The 24,809-nt window shown below is 31.1% G+C and overlaps 3 protein-coding genes across 3 annotated transcripts; 2 read left to right on the top strand and 1 right to left on the bottom strand.

Moving 5' to 3' along the window:
- The first annotated feature begins 208 nt into the window (after window positions 1–208).
- Window positions 209–1,459, top strand: LOC129921303 (transforming growth factor beta regulator 1). The gene is made up of 2 exons (XM_056003068.1): window positions 209–398; window positions 459–1,459. The coding sequence occupies exons 1-2, from the start codon at window positions 291–293 to the stop codon at window positions 1,359–1,361; spliced, it is 1,011 nt and encodes a 336-aa protein (XP_055859043.1). The 5' UTR covers window positions 209–290; the 3' UTR covers window positions 1,362–1,459.
- A 2,739-nt stretch (window positions 1,460–4,198) lies between these two features.
- On the bottom strand, window positions 4,199–7,945 carry LOC129906311 (etoposide-induced protein 2.4). The gene is made up of 5 exons (XM_055982013.1): window positions 7,727–7,945; window positions 7,365–7,585; window positions 6,692–7,291; window positions 6,549–6,623; window positions 4,199–4,824 (listed from the first exon to the last, which is right to left on the bottom strand). Exons 1-5 carry the CDS (start codon window positions 7,739–7,741, stop codon window positions 4,599–4,601), a joined length of 1,137 nt encoding a protein of 378 aa, XP_055837988.1. The 5' UTR covers window positions 7,742–7,945; the 3' UTR covers window positions 4,199–4,598.
- A 3,606-nt stretch (window positions 7,946–11,551) lies between these two features.
- On the top strand, window positions 11,552–23,020 carry LOC129921449 (major facilitator superfamily domain-containing protein 1). Its single transcript, XM_056003277.1, has 8 exons — window positions 11,552–11,719; window positions 14,638–15,122; window positions 19,024–19,551; window positions 19,607–19,772; window positions 19,840–20,151; window positions 21,949–22,067; window positions 22,138–22,231; window positions 22,292–23,020. The coding sequence occupies exons 2-8, from the start codon at window positions 14,915–14,917 to the stop codon at window positions 22,371–22,373; spliced, it is 1,509 nt and encodes a 502-aa protein (XP_055859252.1). The 5' UTR covers window positions 11,552–11,719; window positions 14,638–14,914; the 3' UTR covers window positions 22,374–23,020.
- The last annotated feature ends 1,789 nt before the right edge of the window (window positions 23,021–24,809 follow it).

The raw sequence follows: 24,809 nt of genomic DNA, 5'->3' as shown, positions 1-24,809 counted from the left end.
TTCCATTCTTGCAAATTTTACACCCCTTGGTCCTTCATGGTGTGTCAGGCCACTTTATTATTTACTTTTTAGCTAGTATCAGAGTAATGTGAACCCAGCCTTACAAAATCCCTGCGATCTCTTGTTGTGGAACACGGCTATTTCATTTTTCCATTTGACAACTAAAACATCCGCTGTAAATTATTTAACAAACTCTGCATCTGTCAAAAAATTTTTATACAAAAAATAGAAAAATAATTTCAATTTTTCACAAATTCTTCTAATTTCCTAAAAATTCTTAAAATAAAACCATGTCTAAAACAATTTACTATCAAAATAATCAATATGCTCGTGTTATGAATTTAAAATATAAATCAAAATATAAAAAAATCAAACGAATTATCAAAAATTATGTTTTTGTAAGTAAAAAAAAAATAAACAAAAAAAAATAATAAATTTATAAAACTATATTTAATTAGGAAAATGCAGCCTTATGCGATCAAATAGCTCAAATTCAAGAAGACATCATCATAAGCAAAGAAGAACGCCGCTTCCTACTCAAACGCCTCATCAAACACGAAAGTGACATCGAATTAACTTTGAAGCAAGAAAATACCGCCAATGGAGAAGTAACAACAACTCCAGTTGTTCCTAAAGTGCCAGGTAAGCGTGGTCCAAAAAAACGTATCAAAGTTGAAGATGAAACATCGTCAACGACTACGACAACACCAAAACAGCCAAAGAATTCTAGCGGCAAAGATAAATCAACGAATTCAAAAAAGTCAACAGTCATTCAAAAGGTTCCTTATGACGCGAATGGCAAACCTATTTTTCCCATCAATTTGGGAGGATTTGTTTTACACGCCTTGGGTGAAATCATGGCCGAGAATACTAACTTTCACACAGAAAACTGGATTTATCCAGTTGGTTATCTGGCAACTCGGGTCTTTTCTCATCCAAAAGAGCCCGAACGTAAATGTGTCTTCACTTGTAAGATCCTCAACAACTCTGGGGTGCCTCAATTCCAAATAATCCCCGATGCCGAATTTGATCACGTTTTTTTCGGAGAATCCGCCAATATCTGTCATTTGGGTTTGTTGGACACAATTGTCCGTGTTTCCGATGTCGCCAATCTTCCTTTGCGAGCTCAGGGAGAGCGATTCTTTGGATTGGGCAATCCGACTGTGATGTCATTGCTGCAAGCTCAACCAAACTTTAAGAAATTACAAAACTTTAAAGGATTCATTGTGGATGGTGGCTATGCAATCGAAGACAAGGATCCTACCCTCAGTTATGATGCACTCCAGACTATGATCAGCATGTCTGCTTATCACACTGTGCCCGAGGTCAAGGAGGAGCCTCCAGATGAGTTACTCGAATAAAAGAAGAATCCCACTCATTTATATATATTTTTTAACATTTTGTTTTGCTTCTTCTTAGTTCAGTTTTTTTAATTAAAACGCATCTTTTTATATTTTTGAATATTTGTTTATTTTTTATCCAATATATTTCGAGTTCGTAATTGCCTCATCATCAGGGTTTTAAAAAAACATAATAACAATGCGTTTTAAAAAATTATATAAACAAATGATTTGAATTAAAAATAAAACACCAATAAAATTATTTCTATCTTAACAATAAAATATTATTAAAAAATAATGGACTATTTTATAAGAAAGTTTATCGACAAAAAATAATTGAAAAATCAAAAATTTATTTCAACCAAAATTTTTTAAGGTATTAGGTATTCAAGAGATTATTTTAGAAAATTTAAAATTTAATTATTTTGAACATTTCTATTAACAATAAGATTACAGTAAGTGTGTGCCCTAGAATCAAAAACATTCTATTCCACTTTTTCTTTTATTGAGTTATTTAAAAAAAAACGTTCCTAAGCATTTTTTCCCGCTTTATTGAAAAAACAACTTCTAAATCGAATTAAACATGTACTTTTGATTTTAACCTGACTGTGCTTTCCTTTGTCACCCAACGCGCTCGGAAAATATTTAATAATTAATTTTGGAATAGAAGTGTTTTGAAAGTCATGCATAGGAATAGTTTTGTTTTGAAACTTAGCAATATTTTATTTTGCTTTATATCAGAAATAGTGTTGTTTTGATTCTCAAAGAATGTGAAAAATATTAGTGGAGTAACTAAAGCTCAAAAATTGGCAATATTAGGGAACCCGGCCGAACAGCTTAGATTTTGATGATCTTTTTTTTCAAACGTCGGTAATTAAAAATACTTTAAAGTCTATAGATTAAAAATTGCCGGTGTTGCCGTTTTGATTTTTTAAATTTTATTGAAGATTTTTGTGAACAAAAAATTTTTTTTTTCCAAAATTTTTCTTAAATTTCATAAATTAATTGATACCAAAATATTGTCTAGGAAATTCAAGGAAAAAAAATATATGGGAGTGAGGGACAATCTTCCATAGTTCAAGCGATAGATGCAATTTTCTTATTAATTGACTTCAAACACAAAAAAAAATATTTGAACACAACGGCAACACCTACAATATTCAAATATACATTTTTTAAAAGCTAGAAGCTTAGTCATATATGTAAAATTAAAATTAAGTTAATTGAATGAACGGCTTTTGAAAGAATGGTAATTGAACTCAGATTTTTGAAAAAAAAAATTATTGAAAAAATTTTAACACGTCGTTTTTTAAATTTGGTCGTAATATAAAATGCATTTATTTTTTTATTTTTTTGGCCTCATTTATTATGATTTCAAATTATAAAAGGAAATTCCAATATCTATTACGGTTTATGAAAAAAACTAAAAAGTATTTCATTTTCGAAGAACTTTTTTAATAAAAGTTTTGAAAAAAAATGTAACTTATTTTTTTTTTAAAGTTCAACATCTAAACATAAAATTATTTTTTAATCATTTAATAACACTTACTGTTGAAAGTTAAATAGCAAAAATTTAAAGCTCCTATTTACCACAGTCTTTGAGAAAATTAATTATTTCAATGCAAAAATTCAGTTTTAATAAAAAAAAAAGTATTGAAATTGAAGTAATTTTTCATATTTTTTTCAAAAGTGTGATATATTTTACCTTTTTTGCTTCGAAATTCAACTGATAATATTTATGGCCAAAAATTTTTTTTAAATAAATTCATATTTTATTAGAAAAAGTTTGGAAAAAAGTAATTTTAAATTTTTCTAATAACATTTTTTTTTTAATTCTGAGTTTGAGGACCATTTTTTCAAAAAGTCTTGATTAAATTTAGTGGAATTAAATTTAAGAGATAAGAATGAGCTTTTTAAAAATGTATTTTAAAATATTGTAGGTGTTGCCGTTGTCTTCAAAATATTTTTTTTGTGTTTGAGGTCAGAATGTTAGAAAATTGCATTTATCGCTTAAACGATGGAAGATTGTCCCTTACTGCCTTCTATATATTTTCCTTAAATTACCTAGAGAATCTTTTGCTATCATTTGTTTTATGAAATTTAAGAAAAAAATGGTTTTGTTAAAAAAAAATTAATTTTAATTTTAAAAAACAATACGGCAACACCGGCAATTTTTAATCTATAGACTTTAAAGTATTTTCAATTACCTACGTTTGAAAAAAAAAATCGTCAAAATCAGAGCTGTTCGGCCGGGTTCCCTAATAATTTGCTTTAGTTACTTTACTATATGTAATATGTACATTCGTTTTGTAATATTTCTATAAAGTATAACTCTGGAACAAGTTGACTTTGAAAGTGCTCAACCACACTCAAAGAAAGAGGTTGAAAAATTGAGATAAACTGCGTTTCTAACTAATTTTTCACAAAAAGTGGAATAGATTGTTTTTGATTCTAGGGGACACAAGTGTTAGTATAATCCTTTTTATCAGTTTTCTTCATTTTTTTATAATTTGGTTACCTTCTTGTTTTTTTATTTCAATAATATTTTATTGTTAAGATAGAAATAATTTTATTAGTATTTTATTTATTTTTTAATTCAAATCATTTGTTTATATAATTTATTAAAACGCATTGTGATTATGTTTGTTTAAACCCTGATGACAAGGCAATTAAGACCTTGAAATATAATGGACAAAAAATAAATAAATATTCAAAAATATAAAAAGATGCGTTTTAATTAAAGAACTGATCTAAAAAGAAGCAAAACAAATAAGGTAATAAATAAATATTTAATAAGTTTAACACAAAAACAAATAAAAAATATATACATATGTATTTTTTTTTACATTTTTTGTTTATTTTTTTTTTTTTTATTTGAAGTAAAAAACACCTTGGTTAACACTAAGAAGAAGAAAAACACTCCTGAAACTTAAAAATACGTTGTTCTTCATTATTTTGTTTGTTGTCATAATATTTTTGGGGGACATTGCAGTAGCTTGCTAAAGCGAGTTATTATTAAAAAAAAAAATATATAGTTTCGAGTCAAGTTTGTTGGTTTAAACGTGACATAAACCCTTTTACGTATTATTTACACACAATTGATTGAAACAAAAAGAAAAGAAAAAAAAAACATACGACGCAAGGCGTTTGCATAAGCGAAGCATCATGGGATTTTTTAATGAGCGAGTAGGAGAAGGAGGCGTTGTTGTAAGTCGTCTACCGTCAGGAGTTGTATATAGATAGCTCTGCTTCAGCTAGCTACCGTAATCGTCTATTGTTAACGGCAGCAAAAGATTGACGGGTTGTGGTGCTACCTGTAGAACTAGCAGTCGTTCTCCGCTCTGGAGTTGTATTAGTACTTGGCGGAGTTGTTCGTGAATTGTGTGGTGGCGAGGCAGTGATTGGTTTTCTCACACGAACCGATCGATTGAATAGCAAATTTGAGACAGCAACAACGGGTGAAAATAGACGTAGTGGGATGTCACTGAAAGAAGAAAAGAAATGTTTTTTTTAAAGTTAAAGAGGGATTTGAATTGTTGTTAAAGATCGATAGACGCTGAGGAGAAATAGTCGTTAGCACCTTAAGGTTTGTCAACACTGCTCACACACCTTCATTGTTAAGCTACAATCTCAGATTCAACTATTGAAGTTTGAAGGAATGACCACACCGGAAAGGTATGCAGTACGGTATGCCACCGGAATGTTGACGTTCAAGTGTTGGATTTTGTTCATACAATTACCTGTTCCGCCAACGCATACCTTCTCGGTGTGGTCATTCCTCTAGAATAGGAACCTCAACTACAATATGCACACAATTGCTAGTACGGAGATCGCAAGCATATACTCTAAGGTTAAGTTTAATGTCTCCATAAATCTGCGCGATAGAAAAAAATGATAGAATTTGTAGAATTTGAAAGAAGCCTTTCACCTCGATTTTAAATCGAGTATTTGGCAAGCACCGAGATCCTTATTAGTATGGCTTTAGACCAAGAAAATCGGGCAAATATTAATCGAATGGTAAAGGTCATAAAAAAGATAAAATTCTTCATGATATCTTCAGCAGATTCTGCGGTGATTTTTTTTTTATATAGAGGAAAGACTTGGAAAACAAAGTTACAAGCTTTTATTAATCCGCATCTTATTTATAAAAATCTTCGAACCAACATCATTTTCAAAACTTCGAATTGCTTCTACATATATTTGTAGCTATTCGCAAGTCATACTACTGGTTCTGTGTTGAGTTAGGAGTTACCTAGTTAGTACTTTTTATTTCCAAGCTCCTAAACGAAGTAGTCGCCAAAAATCTATTAAAGATGAATCATGATGGTCCAAAAATATTCATTCGCTTAAACAACTATAAGAAGTATACAAAACGTTGAACTGTTACGCTAGAGCTTCTGGTTTGAAATCTAGACAGATTTCGAAGATAAATTCAAGAATAGACATAACAGTTACATCTTTGGAATCGAGTGAATAGAAATTAAATAAGAGCGAGCGATGACATGTTTGCAAATAGTTTTCAATTCTTAATTAAAATAAAATTAAACTGAATAAGCAATTCAATGTCTTAACGACTCGGCCAAGTCAAGTTTGTACGAGATGGCAGTTTTTTGTTAAGAGTTTTGACCTGCGTATTTCAGCTGGTTCCTAAAGTCCGAATAATTGATTGGTTTGTGGCCACACCTTTTCTGATCTTGTTCGGTGCCTAATATGATGATTTTTCATATATAGAAAGCATATAGAGCCCTTCGCATCATTTAATCTTAAACAAATTTATTGTAATCGACGGACGTTGAATTTACGGAGACTCCTTTTATTTTAACTATTTGCCTTTTTTGGGGACAAAATTGGTTTGAATGTTTTTTTTTTTTTAAGATTTGTCGGTATACTTTCATGGAGCAATAAATTTTCAAATACTTTATTTATCCACTGTTATTTAGCAAAATGACAATTTTTTTTTTGGTTAATTAGGTATTAAGGCAGTATTAAGAAACTTCTGTACAAGGCAAATAAATGTAGGAAGATTGCATGAAAACCTGCCGGAATTAATTTAAAGTACAACTTCAAAAGTTTCAAATGATTTAAGCGTATGATCCAGGATCAATCTACTTAATACAATTTTTTGGAACTCCTAAATTTCGGTTGTATCAAAAAAAAGTATTCCAAACTCTGAAAATGTGCAAAAAAGAATAAATAGGTAACACTTACCTTGCTCCAACGACTGGCAAAGCTTCATTGGCACTCAGAATAAAAAGCGGGAAAAAGATTGAAAATATGCAACTACTACTCGTAAAAGAAAAAAATAAAATAAATTAATTAATGATCAACATAGAAAGTATAATAAATCTTACCTCACAATCACAGAGTTAGATAAATTTGTCAAAATAGTCAACGGTACACCGAAACCCAAAAAATATGGCCAATTGCATTCGATGTAACTCAGTCGTTTGTGCAACTCCCAGCCCATATTAAACCATTTATACTCAAACGAATACAATGAATACAGCAAGCACAAATGCACAAAGCATAAAACACGTCCCACATAATTAAATGGCAACAAATTCACCAGCATACTTTGGACCAAAAATAGCGCCTGCACAAGCAAACTAAACAGAAAATCCGCAATAAGTTTACTAATATTTGGTATCATTTGTGGTCTTCCTTTGCGGAATTTATAAGCCGCATTTGCAATGTCCTGAAACCACAAACTACTGACAACTTTACTCAGCAGGAATATCGGCAGAACCCACATCATTCCAAACAGAATCGACAGCAGCGATTGCAACCAACCCCAAACATAATGCAGTTCATCTGACTTACTGCCATAGAACCAAGTGAGTATTAGTTTTAAGCCAGGCAGAACCAAATTCTCAAAGAGAATTATACTCAACCACGTGAAGCCACCATTCAGTGCACAGCACTTGAAAACTTTCATTGCTATTTTTAATTCGCTTTTAAATCAAAGAAAAAAACGTTGTCAATCAGTTAGATAGTTTATGATTAGATAAGATTTCTTTGGCTTACCCTTTTTTAATATTACTAGCACCTGCTGGCGCTTTAGATCCTATTCTACGTTCATCAGCCGATGATGATAGTCTTTCGGGATTCATCACAAAGTCACTCATTGTGGACTTTTCGATATTCTTCAGATCATTTAGACGATTGATCTGGCTGTCTATGTAAAAAACAAAGGCAATGCCTTTGATACTATCAAAGATTCCACTAAAAACTCCATAAGAAGTATTCTGTTAAAGAAAATGAAGAAATTGCAATATTTTTGTTCTTTTTTTTTTTAGATAAAATGAATGCATTTTTGCAGCAGAAATTTTTAAATCCTGCGCGTAAAGGTACATCTTGACAATATTTATTTGAAAGTCTTTGTTTACCTTTATTGTATCCATTTGAGGGATGAAAACAGGCAACTGTCTAGGTTTTATTTAAGAAAATATATGAAAAACAAAAAAAAATCAAATCACATACAGCAGACTTTAAAGTTTAGTATTAATGTCATTTATTTTTGGGGTGATTGTCCACATAAGGGACTACTTTAATTATACAATGAATAAGGAAATTTGTATAAAAAAAAAAACAACAAACAATCTGCGTTATAAATTGTTGGTTTGGGTCGTCCGGACAAGTGAAAAATAGAAAATATACTTGTTCTTGTACTTGATGCTTGATGTTGGTGGTGCACTTTTTTCAATTCAATTTCAACAACGCATGACAGGTGCAAAATTGACAGTTAAAATGTCAGCTGCTTTTTGATGACAAAACATTTTTTTCCAGTGGAGTAATTTGGAAATGGAACATATTAACAGGGTGATTAGTTTGTTTTATAAAAATTAGTTTCCAAAAACACATTTTAAGTATTTTTATTTAAAAATGTTAATGGCTCCGCTTAAATTTATTTATTACTTAAGCCTAGTACGCAGCTGAAGCGAAACGAACAAATTTTAAGTCTCCAAAGTCGACAACGAAAATGCTAACGAAAAAATATCATCGAGTATTCTTTCAAAGTCAAAAAAAAAAAAAATTCAAAATTTATTTAAAATCAAGAAAAATCAATAGAAAATAATTTTTAAAGCAAGAAATAAATGAATTAAAAGTGAAAAAACCGTCAACACTGCTCTTGGAGTCAAGAAAAATGCACAAGACAGTAAAAAGTAAGTGAAAAATGAGTGAAAACTCTCCAATTTTTCGCTAGAGCTAAGTACTGAAAAACGAAAAGCTAAACGAAGTTTTTCGTTCAAGATTCCGTTTACGAAATTTTTTATGGAAAATTTCTTTTCGCTCCAGCAGCGTTATAGGCTTATAAGCCTAGTACGCGGATCGGGAAAAATCAAATTTTATCTCTACAATTTTAATCCCTACAAAACATTTTTGTATCCCTAGCAAAATTTTGAACTCTCCAAAGTCAACAGCGAACATGTTAACTAAAAAATACCGTCCGGTATTATAGAAAAGTAAAAATAATAAAAGTACAAATCAAAAAATTCAAGAAAAAACAACAGAAAATAAGTTTTGAATCAAAAACAAAATAAATTTTATTTCGTTTAAGATTTCGTTAACCCTCTACTGCATGAATTATGAACGAAATGAAATAAAATTTTTTTTAACAACTTTTTAGGTTAATTAGGGGTTGAAAAGAGGTATTACATAAATGTTTTTATTTTTTTACATATATATAATTTTTTAGAAACATAAACCATATATGGGTTAGTATGCAGCAAGTCGATTTCCAGCAAAAAATTAATAACCCATATATGGTTTAGTATGCATTCAAGGTATGTTTTATAAAGTATGTTTTTATTACATTGGACTTTCCTTATTCATGGAATTTATTCAAACTCTGTCTTTTATCATTGTTGCAGGAGAACACCTTCCATTTTCTACACGTACACAAAACGTTTTCAGTGTTTTTGTTTGCCATTCAGGGATATGGTCCATGTTTTCAGTCAGCATTGAATTCAACGGCTTTTGCCCTTGGTTGTTGTGAGTGAATTGGAGTTTCGGGATTAGATGGGGCTGGACTTCCGTGACTTGTATATAGCTCCCTCAGCTTTGTTTTGTTCCATCTCTGCTTTGATCATCTGCCAAAGCTGAAGGGCATCCCCTTTTTCGTGACATTGTAGGTGTTACAGATTTGCAAAAGTGCTCGGAAATGGCTTGTTTGATGTTAAAAAGGGTCAGAATCTGAAGCTAGATCGTCATCACTTCGAAAGCGATCACCAGTTTAGCATTATCACACTTATTTTTTCCATAGAAAGTCTTCGATTTCATTTTACAAAAAAAAAAAAAAATTCCCACAAAAATCAGTAATGTAAGTCGCCAACGCATGATAACCCATATATGGTGTTTTGGAAAAAACGCAAAAAAAAGACAAAAATTATTAAAAAAACAGAAAACAAACTTCGTAAACATATACAAGTATAATAAATTCATACGAAACTTATTTTTAATTGGATGCAACTTACTTATTTATTATAAAGAAACGCTTGAAAAGTTCACACTTTTATTCACTGATTTGCACTTTAGACATGCTCTTGAAACAATGAGTTTATTTCAGAATCACGACTCTCTTACTGATAATAAAAACCGGTTAATTATAAAAAAATAGACATAGTTTTATTTAAGTTTTTTCTTTTTGACATTTGGTGCAATATAACGGGAATAAATCGATATGAAGTCGATAAACCATATATGGGTTACTATGCGGTAGAGGGTTAACGAAATTTTGTATGGAAAATTTATTTTCGCATCAGCAGCGTACTAGGCTTAATTTGAAAGAAGAAAAAAAATGTAAATTGATAGAATTTACTTGATTTCTCCAACTTCAAAATTTTGCTCGGGATAAAAAAATGTTTTGTAGGGTTAATCGTTGAGATACAATTTGTTTTTTCCCGATCTGCGTACTAGGCTTAAGTGAAGACCTTTCTTTACAGTGGCTCCAAATATTTAAATTTTGTGCCTGAACTGCGTACTGCTTGGAAAAATATTCAAGACAAAATTTGTCCCGAGAAAAAATTTGTATGCGAAATAAAATTTTTCCCGAACAGATCATGTGTTAAAAACAATTTTACTCTATTGTATTTTCCATAGGGTTAGGGTACATTTAAGATGCAAGACTGTTGTAAAATTTTAATCCGTATATTTTGTTGTTGTAGTGTTGTAAGATTTTACACTTTTGCAATGATACTACACCAGTTGCATCAGATCGTGAATACCCCTAGTATGGTGCAAAATTTGTCTGTTGTAGTAAAACTCAGCAATTTTACACTTTTTTGTTGCACCCGATCGGGAATAACACTAATATTATTTGCTTGTGGTTTCGGCTTTCAACAAAAATACTGAGTTTTCGGTTTAAGCCTAGTATACAGTTCCTCTAGCAAAAAAAAAAACCAATGCATTTCTTATGGGAGAGATTTTTTTTATAATATAATTTTATTTATTTGGTCGTTAAATTGTGTAGTTTCATTTTAATTTCTTCCGGAGAATAATATATTGGCCACCCCTCTAATTCTTTAGACATTTTGATGTAAATATGGCCGTTTTTTCGGCTGCCTTTGAGCTATGGCTCCTTTTCAGCCCAAAGTTGCAATAGGAACTCTTCATCTTGTCCCCCACATTTTTTTTGTCTATTTTTTCTGCTCTGCCATTTTCTATAATTAATGAAAGAAATAAAAAAAGAAATTTGATTTATATTATAAAAAAAAAAAAAAAAACCGCATTTGCAAAATAATTAGTTATCTTTGCTTGTCTGTTCTGTTTTTTTTTTTGTCTGCTGTCAGTTCTTTTTTTTTTTGTCTGCTGGATTGTTGCTGAATTCCTGAAAAGTTTTGTTTGGTTATTTCGTTTGGAGTTGAATGTTTTCATTTTCAGGTTTTTGACAAGTTTAATCAAAAACTTGTGTTTTACGAAAACTTGTGGTTTATGAAAAATGTATAGAAAAACTTGTGTTTTTCATATAGGTTTTTAGGGTTTTTCGCAAAAACCGCGTTTTTGACTTGGTGTGAAAAGGCTATTACAGGATGGGTGAAATAAAAAAACAACATATTTTTCGGAAAGCACATTTCAAAATTACCCTATTCAAAGTGTCTGCCAGAAGTGTACTTTTCCCAAGCTGTCAATATTCCCATAATATTCCACAAATCACTAGCAACATTTTTGGTTATTTTCCATTTCCAGCCTCTCAACAAAAAAAAAAACTTGAAGAAAAAAAATATAGTTTCAAACTTCTCTTGCCAAGGGAAGGAACTTTAGAAAAAATAATTTTATTTGTTGAATTTTTATAATATTTGGAGGCGTTGCGATTATATATTTATATATCTAAAAATTTGATAATAAACGCATTTTATATTCAACTGACGTACTATTTACTGGTAAACAACATAAATATTTGCTAACAATTTTATCATTTTCATAGCAATTCCCTTAACCATTCGTGGTGCTCGCTGAACAGTTGCGCAAAATTAAATTCCAAAAAAAAGAATAAATTGCTTTTCCTTTCTTTGTTTTTTGTGTGGTAAAGTGGTGATGTGTGTTTTTACTAGTATTTTTTTTGTTCATAATCGATAGCATGTCTCCCACTTTTTTTTGTACCTCTGTGATGTCAACAAAAGTTAATTAAAAAAGTTTGCAATTTTTTTTGTCGCTGTTTCTTGCAATTATGCAAGTTAATTCACTGTCACTTTGTCATTTCAACAGGAAATACTTAATAAAAAAATAATATTGAATTGAACAAAATATCTAAAAAAAAATAAACAAAAAACTCAGAAAAAGGTAGTCTACAAATTTGAGAAGATTACGCTTTCATTTAGCTTATCTCTCACAAAAAAACAGAAACCACTAGTAGCTCTGTGTTTAGCATTGATCTGTTCTGAAAAATACAAATATTTTGCGTAGTAAATTTTTTGTTATTCATATTCGCTGAGTAAGATAGAGAGTTTGTTTTCTTTTTTTTATTTTTGTGTGTCCAAAATCACGGTGTATATGCATCAAAAAGACATGAAACGTGATGATATATTAGAGTCGGAGTGGACATTCGATTTTACTTGTAAAATGCGATTCCACCGACCAGGGCCGCAGGCAGATAAAATTTTTCGGGGGTTTCAAAAAATTGACTCACCATTTTTTTTTTTTTTTTGTATTACAGTAAAAACCCGCTTAAGAGAAACCGCAAAATGTCACAGTCCCTATTTCTTTTAAGCGGGGTTTTCATTTAAACGAATTCCGTTTAACTGAAAAAAATATTTGGGGATCAGAAAATATTTCAGATAAGAAGGGTTTTCTCTTAAGCGGGTTGTACTGTATTAATCCGCCCAGTTGTAGTTTCACGTGGACAATTATTTTTCGTCAGAAATATTGCAAATCAGCAAAATTTATGAACTCGAAATACGAGGAGTTTTCCGGACACGAACAACTTGTCGCCCGCATCTCACAATAGAGGAAAAGTGAAATTTTATTTTTCCGGGTGGAATCTTGTTCACGTGAAACTTACAATAGGGCTGAATATGTTTTTTTGGGGAACATACCTTGAAAAGGAAAGTAACTGTTGCCAGCAGAGTCGCACGTTGAGCTGCTGGAGCCCCGGGCCAAGGTTAAATTTAAGGGACATTTTTGTCTTAATTTTTAATTTTTCTATTTAAGAAATTAATGGAGTTTTGTTTACATTTTACTTTTTTTTTAATATTTTTAAACGTATAAATTTCAATATCTCGAGAACGACTTGTCGCACAAAAAATTTGTGAAATATAACTAGGGCTTTGTATATAAAATCTATAGTACTATCATGAAGTGCAATTTTTTAGTTTGTTCGTTACCTGAGTGGTCGCGAGGGCGCTTAGATCGAATTAATAATGGGAGTAAGGAGATGAGATATACATTTCTGTTTGAAATTTGACATATTTTTTAGTTCGTTCGCTAGCTTACTTTTTTGGTGGCGCTGTTTTTTTTCATGATAGTACTATAGATTTTATATACAAAGAACTAGGGTAGAGTTGCTAGTAGCCGGCCCCTTAAGGATTCTGTCTCATTCAATAAAGAAAAGAAACGTCAAATATCAACATTTTCGAATAATTCTTGAAATAAAATGTACTTTATTTAATAATATTTCGGTATGGTTAAAAAAATTGTTAATAATAGTTCCCAAAAATATTTTATTTAAGTTTTTGTATAAAAAAGTCCAATTCTCCCAAATCCGGCCTTTGTTTCCTATTTTCGGTCATCTAGTGTCCCATTTCCGGCCATTGACTTTATAAGGTCAAGCTTAAATAAATTAAATGTTTTTTATTTAAATTTTTGTGTTTTATTTTAAGAATTTAGAAACAATTTTGATTGTTAATAAGTTATAACATCAAATGATTTAAAAATGTATTTATTTTTCCCCATTTTTTAAACTTTTATCAATAAAAGGGGGCCGAATACAGGAAACTCTTGAATTTCAAAGCTTTTTTTTGTGTTCTATCTCCGGCCCCCCTTAAAATTACTCAAATTCATATCTTTTTCCTATTTAAAACATATTTTATTTGAAGAACAATATATATTTAAAAAGAAAAACGACATTTCAAAGCATTAGCTCTGAAATTGTTTCCACAAAACACTAATTACGATAGTAGGTTTCGGCAGTAATATTAAAAAAAACCATACCCGATTGGATCACTTCATAAAAAGTTATTTTTTTCTAAGAAAACTGAATAACAAGAATAATAAGAATATTTTAATTTTAGGAGAGACATTTAAAAGAACAGAATAAGAGCAAAAATTTGGAATAAATCCTACGAAATCACTAGTTATAACGATAGAGGTGGCCGGCTACTGGAGACGGCCGGAATTAGGCAACTCTACCCTATCTTTCATACATCTATGCAATAGCTAAGATCACATTCTTTTTTTTGGAAAAAATCACTTATATTCTTCTTAAACCAAAAACTTTGGCTGATCACTGTTAGTAAAACAATAAGCATACATTTGTATTTAGTAAGTAAAAAATGGCTTGAATCCAATAGTTTTCAATTTGTTTTCACCCATGACCCACCAATCAATCCACATTCACATAAGAAATTATAACATAATATCTACTTTATAAGTCCTAAAATTTGGGAATTTCAGCAACAAATCAATGTTATTTTTTTTTTCTTTAGAAAAAGAATTTCGGGGGGTTTTAACCCCGAAAACTTCGCCCTGCATTCGCCCCTGCCATCGACACAATTAGATTATCATTTTCATTGTTCGCAATCCTAATTCGCTTGTCATTGTTCTCTTCGATTTTATTTATTTATTTGTTGTTTTTGTATTTCAGATTGACGCTGGAACTTATTCCTTATTTTTTTTTTTTCAAATGCGGGTCGCCTTTTCGTAATTGATAATATACATTTTTCATCCACACACAAAACCAAACCAACCAACCAACCGACCCCTATACCCAATCTCCTCGTCCAAGTCCCATACGACAGACTTGAAACAAATTTCTCAAATAGATAAGAAGTCGCTTCGCCGTTGTCCCAGCTGTAGCGGGCAAAGTTTGATTTTCCATCTTTAAGCTTAAAGACAAAGGCTGAACTAAGTAGAAAAATAAAATGCCGCGAAGTAGCGATCGAGTACCCATCGTGGAGAACGATGAACTATCACAAGAAGCTTTGGCAGTGAGTCCTGCAACAGCAGTGCCACAGAGAGACAATGAATTGGATCCTGCACCGACTGGATGTGGAGCATCCATGTGCTGTAATCCATCGAGTGGATTACATCGATTTATCGCACTGATATTTATGTGCCTCTTGGGATTTGGTAAGTTACGTTTTCATTAACCATTTTTTAGTATTAATTAATATAAATTGAATTGTATGGTTTACTGATAAAGTGATTGGGGAGAAAATTACAAATTGATGATTTGTTCTTGCAGATCAGAGCAAAAAAGACCTTATCGGGGAATATATTTCTGTTGGTTCTTTTGAGTTTTTTTTGTATTTTTTCTGTTTTTATCAGGAAGCTGCTGACTGCACACGACCATAATGCACTGTGGCTAGAACGTCTGCAGCGGCGTCAATCTTTCTGTTCTGTAGATAATTGGTTTTTGTTTGGTTCCTTTTTTTAGTATTTTATTTTTGTCGTCTGACTTTTCTCAAATAAAAAAAAAACAATGATAAAGAATGTTCTTAAGGCTGAAGAGCGTATGATTGCATTATGTTGGTGGATGCGGGCAAAATATGATTCATTGAAGTTAGTTATCATAATAAAATATAAATATGTACATTGTACAAGTACATAAAGTATAGGTATAGTAATCGTTTTTTGAGACTTCCCTATCCTTGAAAATTCATTTCAAGATTATTTATTGATATTGTAATTGAAATCTGGTTATAATTTGTCTTCCTTTATTAAAGGAACAGCAATAAAAAAACCTTGTAACAAAAAATAATGGAGTAAATTTTTAAATAAAAGAATTTATTCTTATCAAGGCAAAGGAAAATATACTGTGGCAAATATACTGTAGTTATTTTATTTAAATGCTTTTTATTACAGTCAACGAACGTTCTTTGACTTCAGGATTTTAATTTGGTTAAATATTCGCAACCACTTTCTTAAAATGTTACATAATTTTTAATTTATCTTTTTTGACTTGTTTATTTTTCTATTAATTAATACCCATAAAGCTATGGGTTAATTTTATTGCTTTAAATACAACGTGTTTTTTTATTGCAAATTGTAACAGGTTTTAAAAAAATAGATCACGAGTAAAAATCATTTCTATTCAAAAGACATCTTGGTTTACTTCACGTTAAAACTGTGCTCGTAAATTGGGAATGACTAAATGAAGGCCTCGCCTCTAACCTATAATTCCATCTTTACTCACAGGTCTAATTCCACTTTGAATTCTATTTCGTGGGCAACTTTTAAGAACAAATTTGTCTTTTTCTCCTACATACTCGTAGCAGAACTATTTTATCTCTGATTAAGTTGGCAGGAATCTTTGACGACATGTTGCAGAGATTATTCTTTGCGAAATAAACCTACAATACCTTAATTTTAACAATGTAGAAAAGTATTTATGTGTTTATTTAGTTAAATCTGCAATAATTAATAATTACAGATTTTGCTTTAACCAAAATTCAGTATTCCAGAGATCCCCTCGACATCGAGATCATAACAGCGCCGAGTAAAAAGAAGAAGAAGATTAAAATTAAGAAAATACTAACTCCAAGCTAACCTTAAGGAATTTTTCTGAACTTTTTCAATACTTTCTGTAAGATTTTTTTAATCGGAACTCCAAATTACAGAAAAATTGAACAAAAAAGGGTGTAAGGCACTTTAAAAATCTGAGGAATTTCTTTTAAGGAAAAACTACGCTTAAATCTTTCATTACTCTGGACAATTTTGGTCCTTTCAAAAAGTAATCAACAAAATATCTGGCTCGATAAGCGACAGAAACTCGAAACAGAACACTAAGCACCGAAACACAATCTAAGTGGGTTAGGTTAAATGTACACACATGTTCAATTTTGTTTGCGGGTGTTATTTAAAATAATAAGAAACACCTATTGAAACATTTTATAGAAAATGCATAGTATTTTTTTTTTGGTAAACGCTCTTATTTACAAATCCCTTAAAAATAAAACTAATCCCCACAAACTAAAAAGAGATAATTAAATTTGTATAAAGGATTTAAAACTATTTATATCATCTTCACATAGAAAATACAAATTTAATTTACAAAGACGTTGTCAATAACGTAATGATAAGTGAAATGCATTCAGAAAAATGCATTTTAGTTACTAGGCTTACAATATGAATCATCTTAGTCGTGTTTGAAACAAAGCGCGTCATGATGAAAATTAACACTTGGATAAATAAATTAACACTCAACCGTTTAATGACCTAGTTGATATGACTCATCACATAATAACAAAAGAATCTCCTTTCTCCACTCTGAGTCAAATTACATCGATTTTATTTTTTTAATTTTTCGTTGGCTTGCTGTTATCGAATTAAAAGAATTCAATGCGTTTTAAATGTTTAAAGGTCGTTTCCGAAAAAAATCTATACGACATAATGTTTGTACTCATAAAAATGACCTTATCATGGAAATTTTCCATACAATTTAAAAGAAATTATCAAAGATTTCATTTCGAATATGTGATTGTTTATATTTTTTTGTGTTCGTACAAAATGTTCATCGAACAGTCAATGTCAGTTATTTTAATCCATTATAAATTATGAAGTATTATGTTAAATTTCATCAAATTTAAGACTTGAAGACTTAAATTGGGTTGTTTGATCTGAAACCTTCAAATGTTTTTAGTATAAAGATATCAAACATTTTTTTTTATTAAAAAAAGTCGCCAATATTCTGTGTTTAATCTTGTTTTTATTTTTGTAACATAAAATAACAGAGCTATTTAAAGTTCTACGTTATTCCAATATTCAAACGTCCCTTTCAATGGTGAGCTATTCTGCTATCTCAGGGAAATGATTAGGTTCTTTTATATTGTTCAAAACTCCATAACGCAGGACCAAAACAAAAAGGATATTGGGAATGTTTTGATACTAAGAATGCGGAAATATTTGAGGATTTGTGCGAGACAAGGTCTTTGCCTTAAAGCGAAGAGAACGTTGTTCTCACTTTACTTCACTTCTTCAATAAAAATAAAATGCACGACTGGGGCCGCACGTACTTGCTCTTATGATAAAAGTAGCTTTTATGTCAAAGATTTAAAAAAAAAATATATTGAATTAGTTAAAATTTGATTTTTTTAAGGAATTTCATAAGAAATGAAAAAATACGAAATTATTTTTTTTTAGTTTTTCTTACGCCATATTTTTTTACTCGTGTTTTTTTGACAAAAACAAAAAACGCAATTAGCTACATATATTAAAATCACTTAAAGCATTATGTATATCAAATTTAGTCTAGAAAATTGTAATAACTCATTGACGGTGTACGGGAAGAGCCGACATCAAACTTTTTTATGGGAGGTATACGTTTAAAGCGAGATATTAAAAAACAAAAAAAAATCAACCTTGGAAATTACAAAAAAATCATCTGTACCAAATTTCAAGAAAATCCCTCAACCCGTTTAGGCTGTAGCTTCATGTACAGCTTTTTGTGACGACGCACCGACGCACAGACCGACGGACGTCATGACGAAAACCACTTTTTCGGACTTCTCCATCATCGTAATGTTAGTTTTGATTAAAACCTCGAATTTTTTTTTTTACACGAAACCAATACTTGCCCTATTGAGCAAGTAAAAAAATATTGGACATTTCTGATAATTCTCTGGGCATGAATTCCCTATTAAACGCCTTTTAGAGTTTCTTATGACAAAAGTTGTAGAATACCTTACAACAATCTGCTGAAAAAGCTTGTTGCTGAGTGGCATAATGATAGCAAGCTCAAAGCAAGCAGCAAAAGTATAAAAAAATGAGACCCAAATCAAAAAAAAAAAGGTGTTTTTCGCTTCGGCCTAATAAGAAGGTATTTTACTGTAATATAGTTAATTTGAATAGATGTCTAGAACTGGTCTACTTATAATTAAGCAACTATGGCGCTTACGATAATTTGGCGAAAACGGCTCGATAGAAATAAATTTAAAAATCCCAATCAATTATTAAATTATTTTTTCAGCATAATTTTTGATCATCGACTTTATTAAAAAATAAAATAATCTCATATAAATTTATTTTTCAGGATCGTACTTTTGTTACGACAGTCCGGGTGCACTCCAAGATGTTTTCAAAAAGGAACTAAATCTCACATCCACCGAATTTAACTTTTTATATTCAATCTACTCGTGGCCAAATGTAGTTCTCTGTTTCATCGGTGGATTTTTAATCGATCGTGTCTTTGGAATTCGTATGGGAACAATTATCTACCTGTTCATTCTTGTCATTGGTCAATTGGTGTTCTCATTTGGTGGCCTATTGGACACCTACTGGCTGATGGTTCTGGGACGATTTGTCTTTGGTATCGGTGCCGAATCACTTGCAGTAGCACAAAACAACTATGCAGTTCTTTGGTTTAAAGGAAAAGAATTGAATATGGTTTTCGGACTGCAGTTGTCTTTTGCTAGAATCGGCAGTGCAGTTAATTTCCTTGTTATGGAACCATTGTACAAACATGTGACAGAATTTTATCATGGTTCAACAGCAGTTGGTGTTGTTTTGTTACTTGCAGGTGTTACATGTGTAATATCCTTCTTCTGTGCTCTGATATTAGGTTAGTATACAATTTAAATTTTTCTTAACGGTTTTGTAAAAAAGAATATGTTTAGGTTGCATGGATAAGCGTGCTGAAAGGATTCTGGGTCGAAATAATAATCCATCAGGAGAAGTCGTCAAACTGTCTGACGTTTTTACATTTAAAACATCCTTCTGGTTGGTTTCGATTATTTGTGTGGCTTATTACGTGGCCATATTTCCATTTATTGCAATGGGCAAGTATGTATTCGAAATTTTATTCAATTTGTATATTTTTGTATTAAAATTATTTTTTTGTTTCTTGCAGAGTATTCTTCAAGGAGAAGTATGGTTTTACTCCAGAACAAGCCAACACTGTCAATTCGATGGTTTATTTAGTAGCAGCTGTAGCAAGTCCAATCTTTGGCTTTGTAATTGATTTGACTGGTCGCAACGTCTCCTGGGTATTCCTGTCGACTGTTTTCGCCATATTTTCGCATTCCCTTATGGCATTCACCAATATATCACCATATTATTGCATGTTGATGCTTGGTTTTTCGTATTCCATGTTAGCCGCTAGTTTGTGGCCACTTATTGCTCTCATCATTCCTGAATATCAACTTGGAACAGCTTATGGATTGTAAGTTACAAAATGATTTATAATTGTTTGATTTTTATTAAAAATAAGAGTTGAGGACTGATCCGAACTAACCAAAGTTTTTAGCAAAAAAGTTTTTTAGAAAAAAGAAAACAAAACAAAATCAAAATGAGTAAAAATTTAAACTAAATTAACTTTTTAGTGCATGAATGTCACGTTTTTTTGTTTTGCTTCAAGTTCAGCAATTTTTTTTTTAAATAACTGTGCTTTCCATGTTTTGAAAACTGTCGAATGTGAACAAGATCAAGATCTTGATTACAATGACTGTTGTTTTAAAATAACTTAAAAACGCGATTCTCTAGAAGCTATAATTAATTTTTTCGTGAAACGATCACTACAGTGTGGGAGGGAAGGTATCAAACCAACATAACCTCATGCTTTAGTTTTTTTTTTTACAATAAATATCGTTTCTAGGGCGTGTCGTTTTGTAGTCGTTTAAGTAAAAAACGCGTATAAGAATAAAATTTTTTTGTGTGTTTAAGTGGGTCAGTTCAGTTTTGTTGTTTGTTTTAACTTTTATTTATTTTTTTAAATGTGAATTTGTTATGCGTGTTTTAGTAGTAGAATAGACAGCAGTTTTTTTTTTATTATTAATTTTTTTATATTCTTCATGATTGTGTATGCTATTTTTTTTAATTGGATTATCATGACATATTCCCTGTACGCGACTGTTTCAGCTTAATCAGTTGTGCTGTATTTTCAATATTCAAATGCTTTGTAGAATCACTAGGGTCTTCCATTTTGATTCTTAAACTCTGAATAGCCCACACTGGTTGCCAGACAGCCGTATTGTTTTCCGTAGATAATCATTCCATATCCACTGAACAATCTATGTAATGTGTCTCATCAGTTTAATCGAATGCTTGCTATCACAGTTTCGTGTATCACACTTCCCAAGTAGATTGGGAGACGGTAACTTTTGCTACAATGATTTAGTATGTGATCAACTCAAACAAGTTTAAAATAGTGAGCCATCATTTCGATTTTCAGAGATTAAGACGCTTTTCCCTCCTTGGAGTATTTCACCCCGTTATTATTCTCATTTCGTTCCTGCTCATATGGATGTAGTTTTTATATTTTTTTTTTTAGTTCATTTTTCTGAGTTCATTAAGAATATTATTCCAATTTTTTGTTATTTTGGCCTCGTTTTTTATCAATTTTTTGATCATGTTATCTCCAATACCAAAATATGGGTCTGGACTCAATCATTAACAAATGCTGTGGCACCTGCATTTGTTAAGGAGCCTGATACTTTCTTTCCCTCAACTTAAACATGTCCAGGGAGAGCCAGTACAGTGTTATGTTGTTTACCTTGTTTAGCCCCTTCACACAATCAATCCCATGTTAATAGTTCTCGATCCTTTGTGTACCATTTGATGACGTTTGCATTAAGGGTGTAGTGTGTGGATTCACTTACATACTCTGCCTTGCTACTAAAAATTGTTTGGAAGTTTTTCTTGAAATTATATTTCTTGACAATGCAATCTCTTGGGATGTCCAAATGGATTTTAACTGTGGTTTTTGATATCGAGTCCCTGTCTCTGAGACCTATAATTTTTTAGGCTGAAAAATTTCTTCCGAGTTGGGATTCCAAACAAGGTTGTTGTTATTTATTTTAACTTCGCATTAATGTTGAAACTAGTTTTCGTCCGTGTTTATTAGTTTTTGTTTTTTTTTTTTTACTAAAATACGCATGAATCTAACTCTCTTTCTTTTATTTTATCTATTTATTTTATATTTTCTTTTAATTTGAAATTCTCTTTTACTTTATCAACTTAGCTGCCAATCTGTTCAAAATCTTGGCTTAGCTGTTGTCTTAATTGTGTCGGGCATAATTGTCGACATGAGTGGTGGCAAATTTATTTGGGTGCAATTATTCTTCATAGGATGGCTAACAAGTAAGTTTATTTTATATATAAAATCATGTGAACATGATCTCAAATATATTTCTTTCTTTTTTTTATACAGTTTCACTAATAGCAACATGCGCTATTTGGGGATATGACAGAAAAATCAAAGGAAACCTCAACATGACACCACAAGAAAGAATCACATACAATAGGTTTAATTAAGTTTTCACCTACCGCAAGTGCTTGCCTCTTCATAGAATTTATTTTTTTAGTAAAATTGGTCATGAGGGAAATCGTGCGCGACACGCAGACGATATCTATAGTAGTGACCAGGAACCGCTCCTGGATAATTGAATTAAGAAGATATTAATATAATTTTACATTTTTTTTTAGTCCCTAATCCCCCAAGATATGAAAATAACAAACAAACATTTTAACCATATACACGTAAACTAAAAAGATATCTACAAGAAAGATCAAATTATTATTATTATAAAACAAAATAGCAAAATTTTTCAATCATTGGTATATTATAGAACAAAACTCAAAACTAAACAAAAAAAAATATTTATCGTCCGTTAAAAAAAAAAAAAAAAACAAAATCCAATCATATCAAAAAGTTATTATTATAAATATAAATGTAGTTAGATGTTAAGTTTGAACTATTTCGGATAGTATATTATTAATGTGGCTTGCAATGCTTATTTCATTGACTTTTATTGATACTAGGTAGGCGGCATCTAAATCATTGGTATTTCTTTTTTTAATGCATATATGTTTTATAAATTTAAGTATAATTTTTATTTTGTTACACATTCTAATTTTTTTTAAATCATTTTACTCGACCCTACAATTTTTTTTTTTAAATGACTATTATAATGTATACATAAAACTAAATATATTTTCTATAATTTTTACAAAATGATATATATAGATTATAACTAAATGTACAGTTAAAAAGTTATATTTTATTTTATTAGTTTTTTTTTCGATATTAAACACAACAAAGAAAAAAATAATACAATTTTAAGATAATAATGTTAACCATTTTCCGAAAAAAAAAGATAGAAAATATTTACTTCATAATTATTATGGAATAAGGCTCAACAGTTTTTTGAAAATCAATCAATAAAAACAAAAATATTATTGTGATGCAGAACATATTGTTGTATTAGTTTATTTTACATATACATAATTTGAGTAGGCGAATGTTACCTTGCTGAATGATAAATAATAGGTTTGGTGAATAACACCTTATAACTGTCCGTACAGGAGCAGTAGGACACGGACGGATTTACTGATGACACACTCTGCACACGAAATAAAGACCATGAATTTCGAACGTGAAATTTTTGATCTCCAAACAGACCACGTGCACCCGAACAACTAGTGAAGGCCTGAACCGTTGCAAAGCAGGTATAACTGTCATCTAAAAAAAGGCGATGTGAAGGGCCGATCAAAAAAAAGCTAATGCCGACATTTCACGAGTCGATTTTAGCCGCACGATATGTCGGTCGACTAGGATTTTTCTACGGGAATTGTCACTTTAATCGCCTGCGACTTATGTTCACACGAGTCAAAAAGCTTCGCCGCACGGCAAAAATCGATTCGTGAAAAGTACCCATAAGAGACCACGACATCTGATACGGCGACTGCTACTGGCAACAGCGCTTATTTGAATGCGGATTCATCATCGATACGTTCCGACTGCCTCAGTGAGCGCCTCACCACGATCCGCATCGAGGCTAAATTATTGGGCTCAACGGTTTGTAAGAATTCATTAAAAAAAAATTTCACCGGAAAAATAAAATTACGCAGTTTATAAGCGCACTTCAAAAAGTTGTGTAGATTCGTATTTACAGTTTTAGTTATAACGCTCTCATGGAAAAATTATCAAATTAAAAAAATATATCAGCCTAACACGGCTGTTCTGATTTCCGAACGAATTCTATTTTCTCCCGTTTTCAAATTTTAGCTATTCCGAATTCCGTATTCGAACTTATTTAGCGAATTTATAGGGGTCTATTACGTAAAACGAAACGAGCGACAAGTAAACGATTATGAAGTAAACGTTAGTCACGACAAAGAGCGATTATTTAAAACGAGAAAGGCGTTTGGCCAAACTAAACCGAAACAAATATTTTTTTTAGGCTCACATACATTCTAACGGCAGGAGCGACAATATTATTACACCTAAACGAAAACGAAAGTCAAACGATATGCAAATGGCAGTCGTAAAGATTAACGAGTATAGTTGAAGTAAAAAGATTATCGTAATACGTAGTCGCATTTCAACGAAAACGAAGTAGTTTAAACGATAATCGTTTTACAAAATGTAAAATGTTTGCCGTTTTCAATCCGGGTTGCAATTTGCTATCGGAAAACAATATTCTCCAACCAAAAAAAATCGAATGGAAATCAGAGCAACCGTTACAGAATCAATTTTCGTTTCCGTTTTCAAATGCTAAATGCTTCTTAGGGCTAACTGTTCTGGCGTTGTACGAAATTAACATTTGAACTTTAGTCCTTTGTATATAGAATCTATATTACTACCATGAAGCAGTTCTTTAGTTAGCTGAGCGTGGTTGCGAGGGCTCTTAGATCGATTTCAATAATGGGAGAGGAAAGATATAAGAAATACATTTCTGTTTGATATTTGAATAATTTTTTAATTCGTTCGTTAGTTTACTATTTTAGGGGGCGCTATTTTGGTCGCCATGAGAGTACCATAGACTCTATACACACAAAGCTCTAGTCAAAACAGGATACTATCATTCCCCATTTGAATTC

This window comes from Episyrphus balteatus, chromosome 1 (assembly GCF_945859705.1).
Source record: "Episyrphus balteatus chromosome 1, idEpiBalt1.1, whole genome shotgun sequence".
Classification (NCBI taxonomy): domain Eukaryota; kingdom Metazoa; phylum Arthropoda; class Insecta; order Diptera; family Syrphidae; genus Episyrphus; species Episyrphus balteatus.
Note: the sequence above shows the minus strand (reverse complement) of the source record. Positions and strands in the feature narration are given on the sequence as shown.

Bases quoted from the DNA above. Each gene is read 5' to 3' on its own strand.
- LOC129921449 (XM_056003277.1), top strand. From the start codon at position 14,915: ATGCCGCGAAGTAGCGATCGAGTACCCATCGTGGAGAACGATGAACTA. The intron at 19,552-19,606 runs GTTAGTATACAA...GAATATGTTTAG, and splicing joins CTTCTGTGCTCTGATATTAG to GTTGCATGGATAAGCGTGCT. The intron at 22,068-22,137 runs GTAAGTTTATTT...TTTTTTATACAG, and splicing joins CTTCATAGGATGGCTAACAA to TTTCACTAATAGCAACATGC.
- LOC129906311 (XM_055982013.1), bottom strand. The intron at 7,292-7,364 runs GTAAGCCAAAGA...TTGATTTAAAAG, and splicing joins GCTAGTAATATTAAAAAAGG to CGAATTAAAAATAGCAATGA. The intron at 4,825-6,548 runs GTAAGTGTTACC...TTCTTCTTTCAG, and splicing joins TTGCCAGTCGTTGGAGCAAG to TGACATCCCACTACGTCTAT.
- LOC129921303 (XM_056003068.1), top strand. From the start codon at position 291: ATGTCTAAAACAATTTACTATCAAAATAATCAATATGCTCGTGTTATG. The intron at 399-458 runs GTAAGTAAAAAA...ATATTTAATTAG, and splicing joins TTATCAAAAATTATGTTTTT to GAAAATGCAGCCTTATGCGA.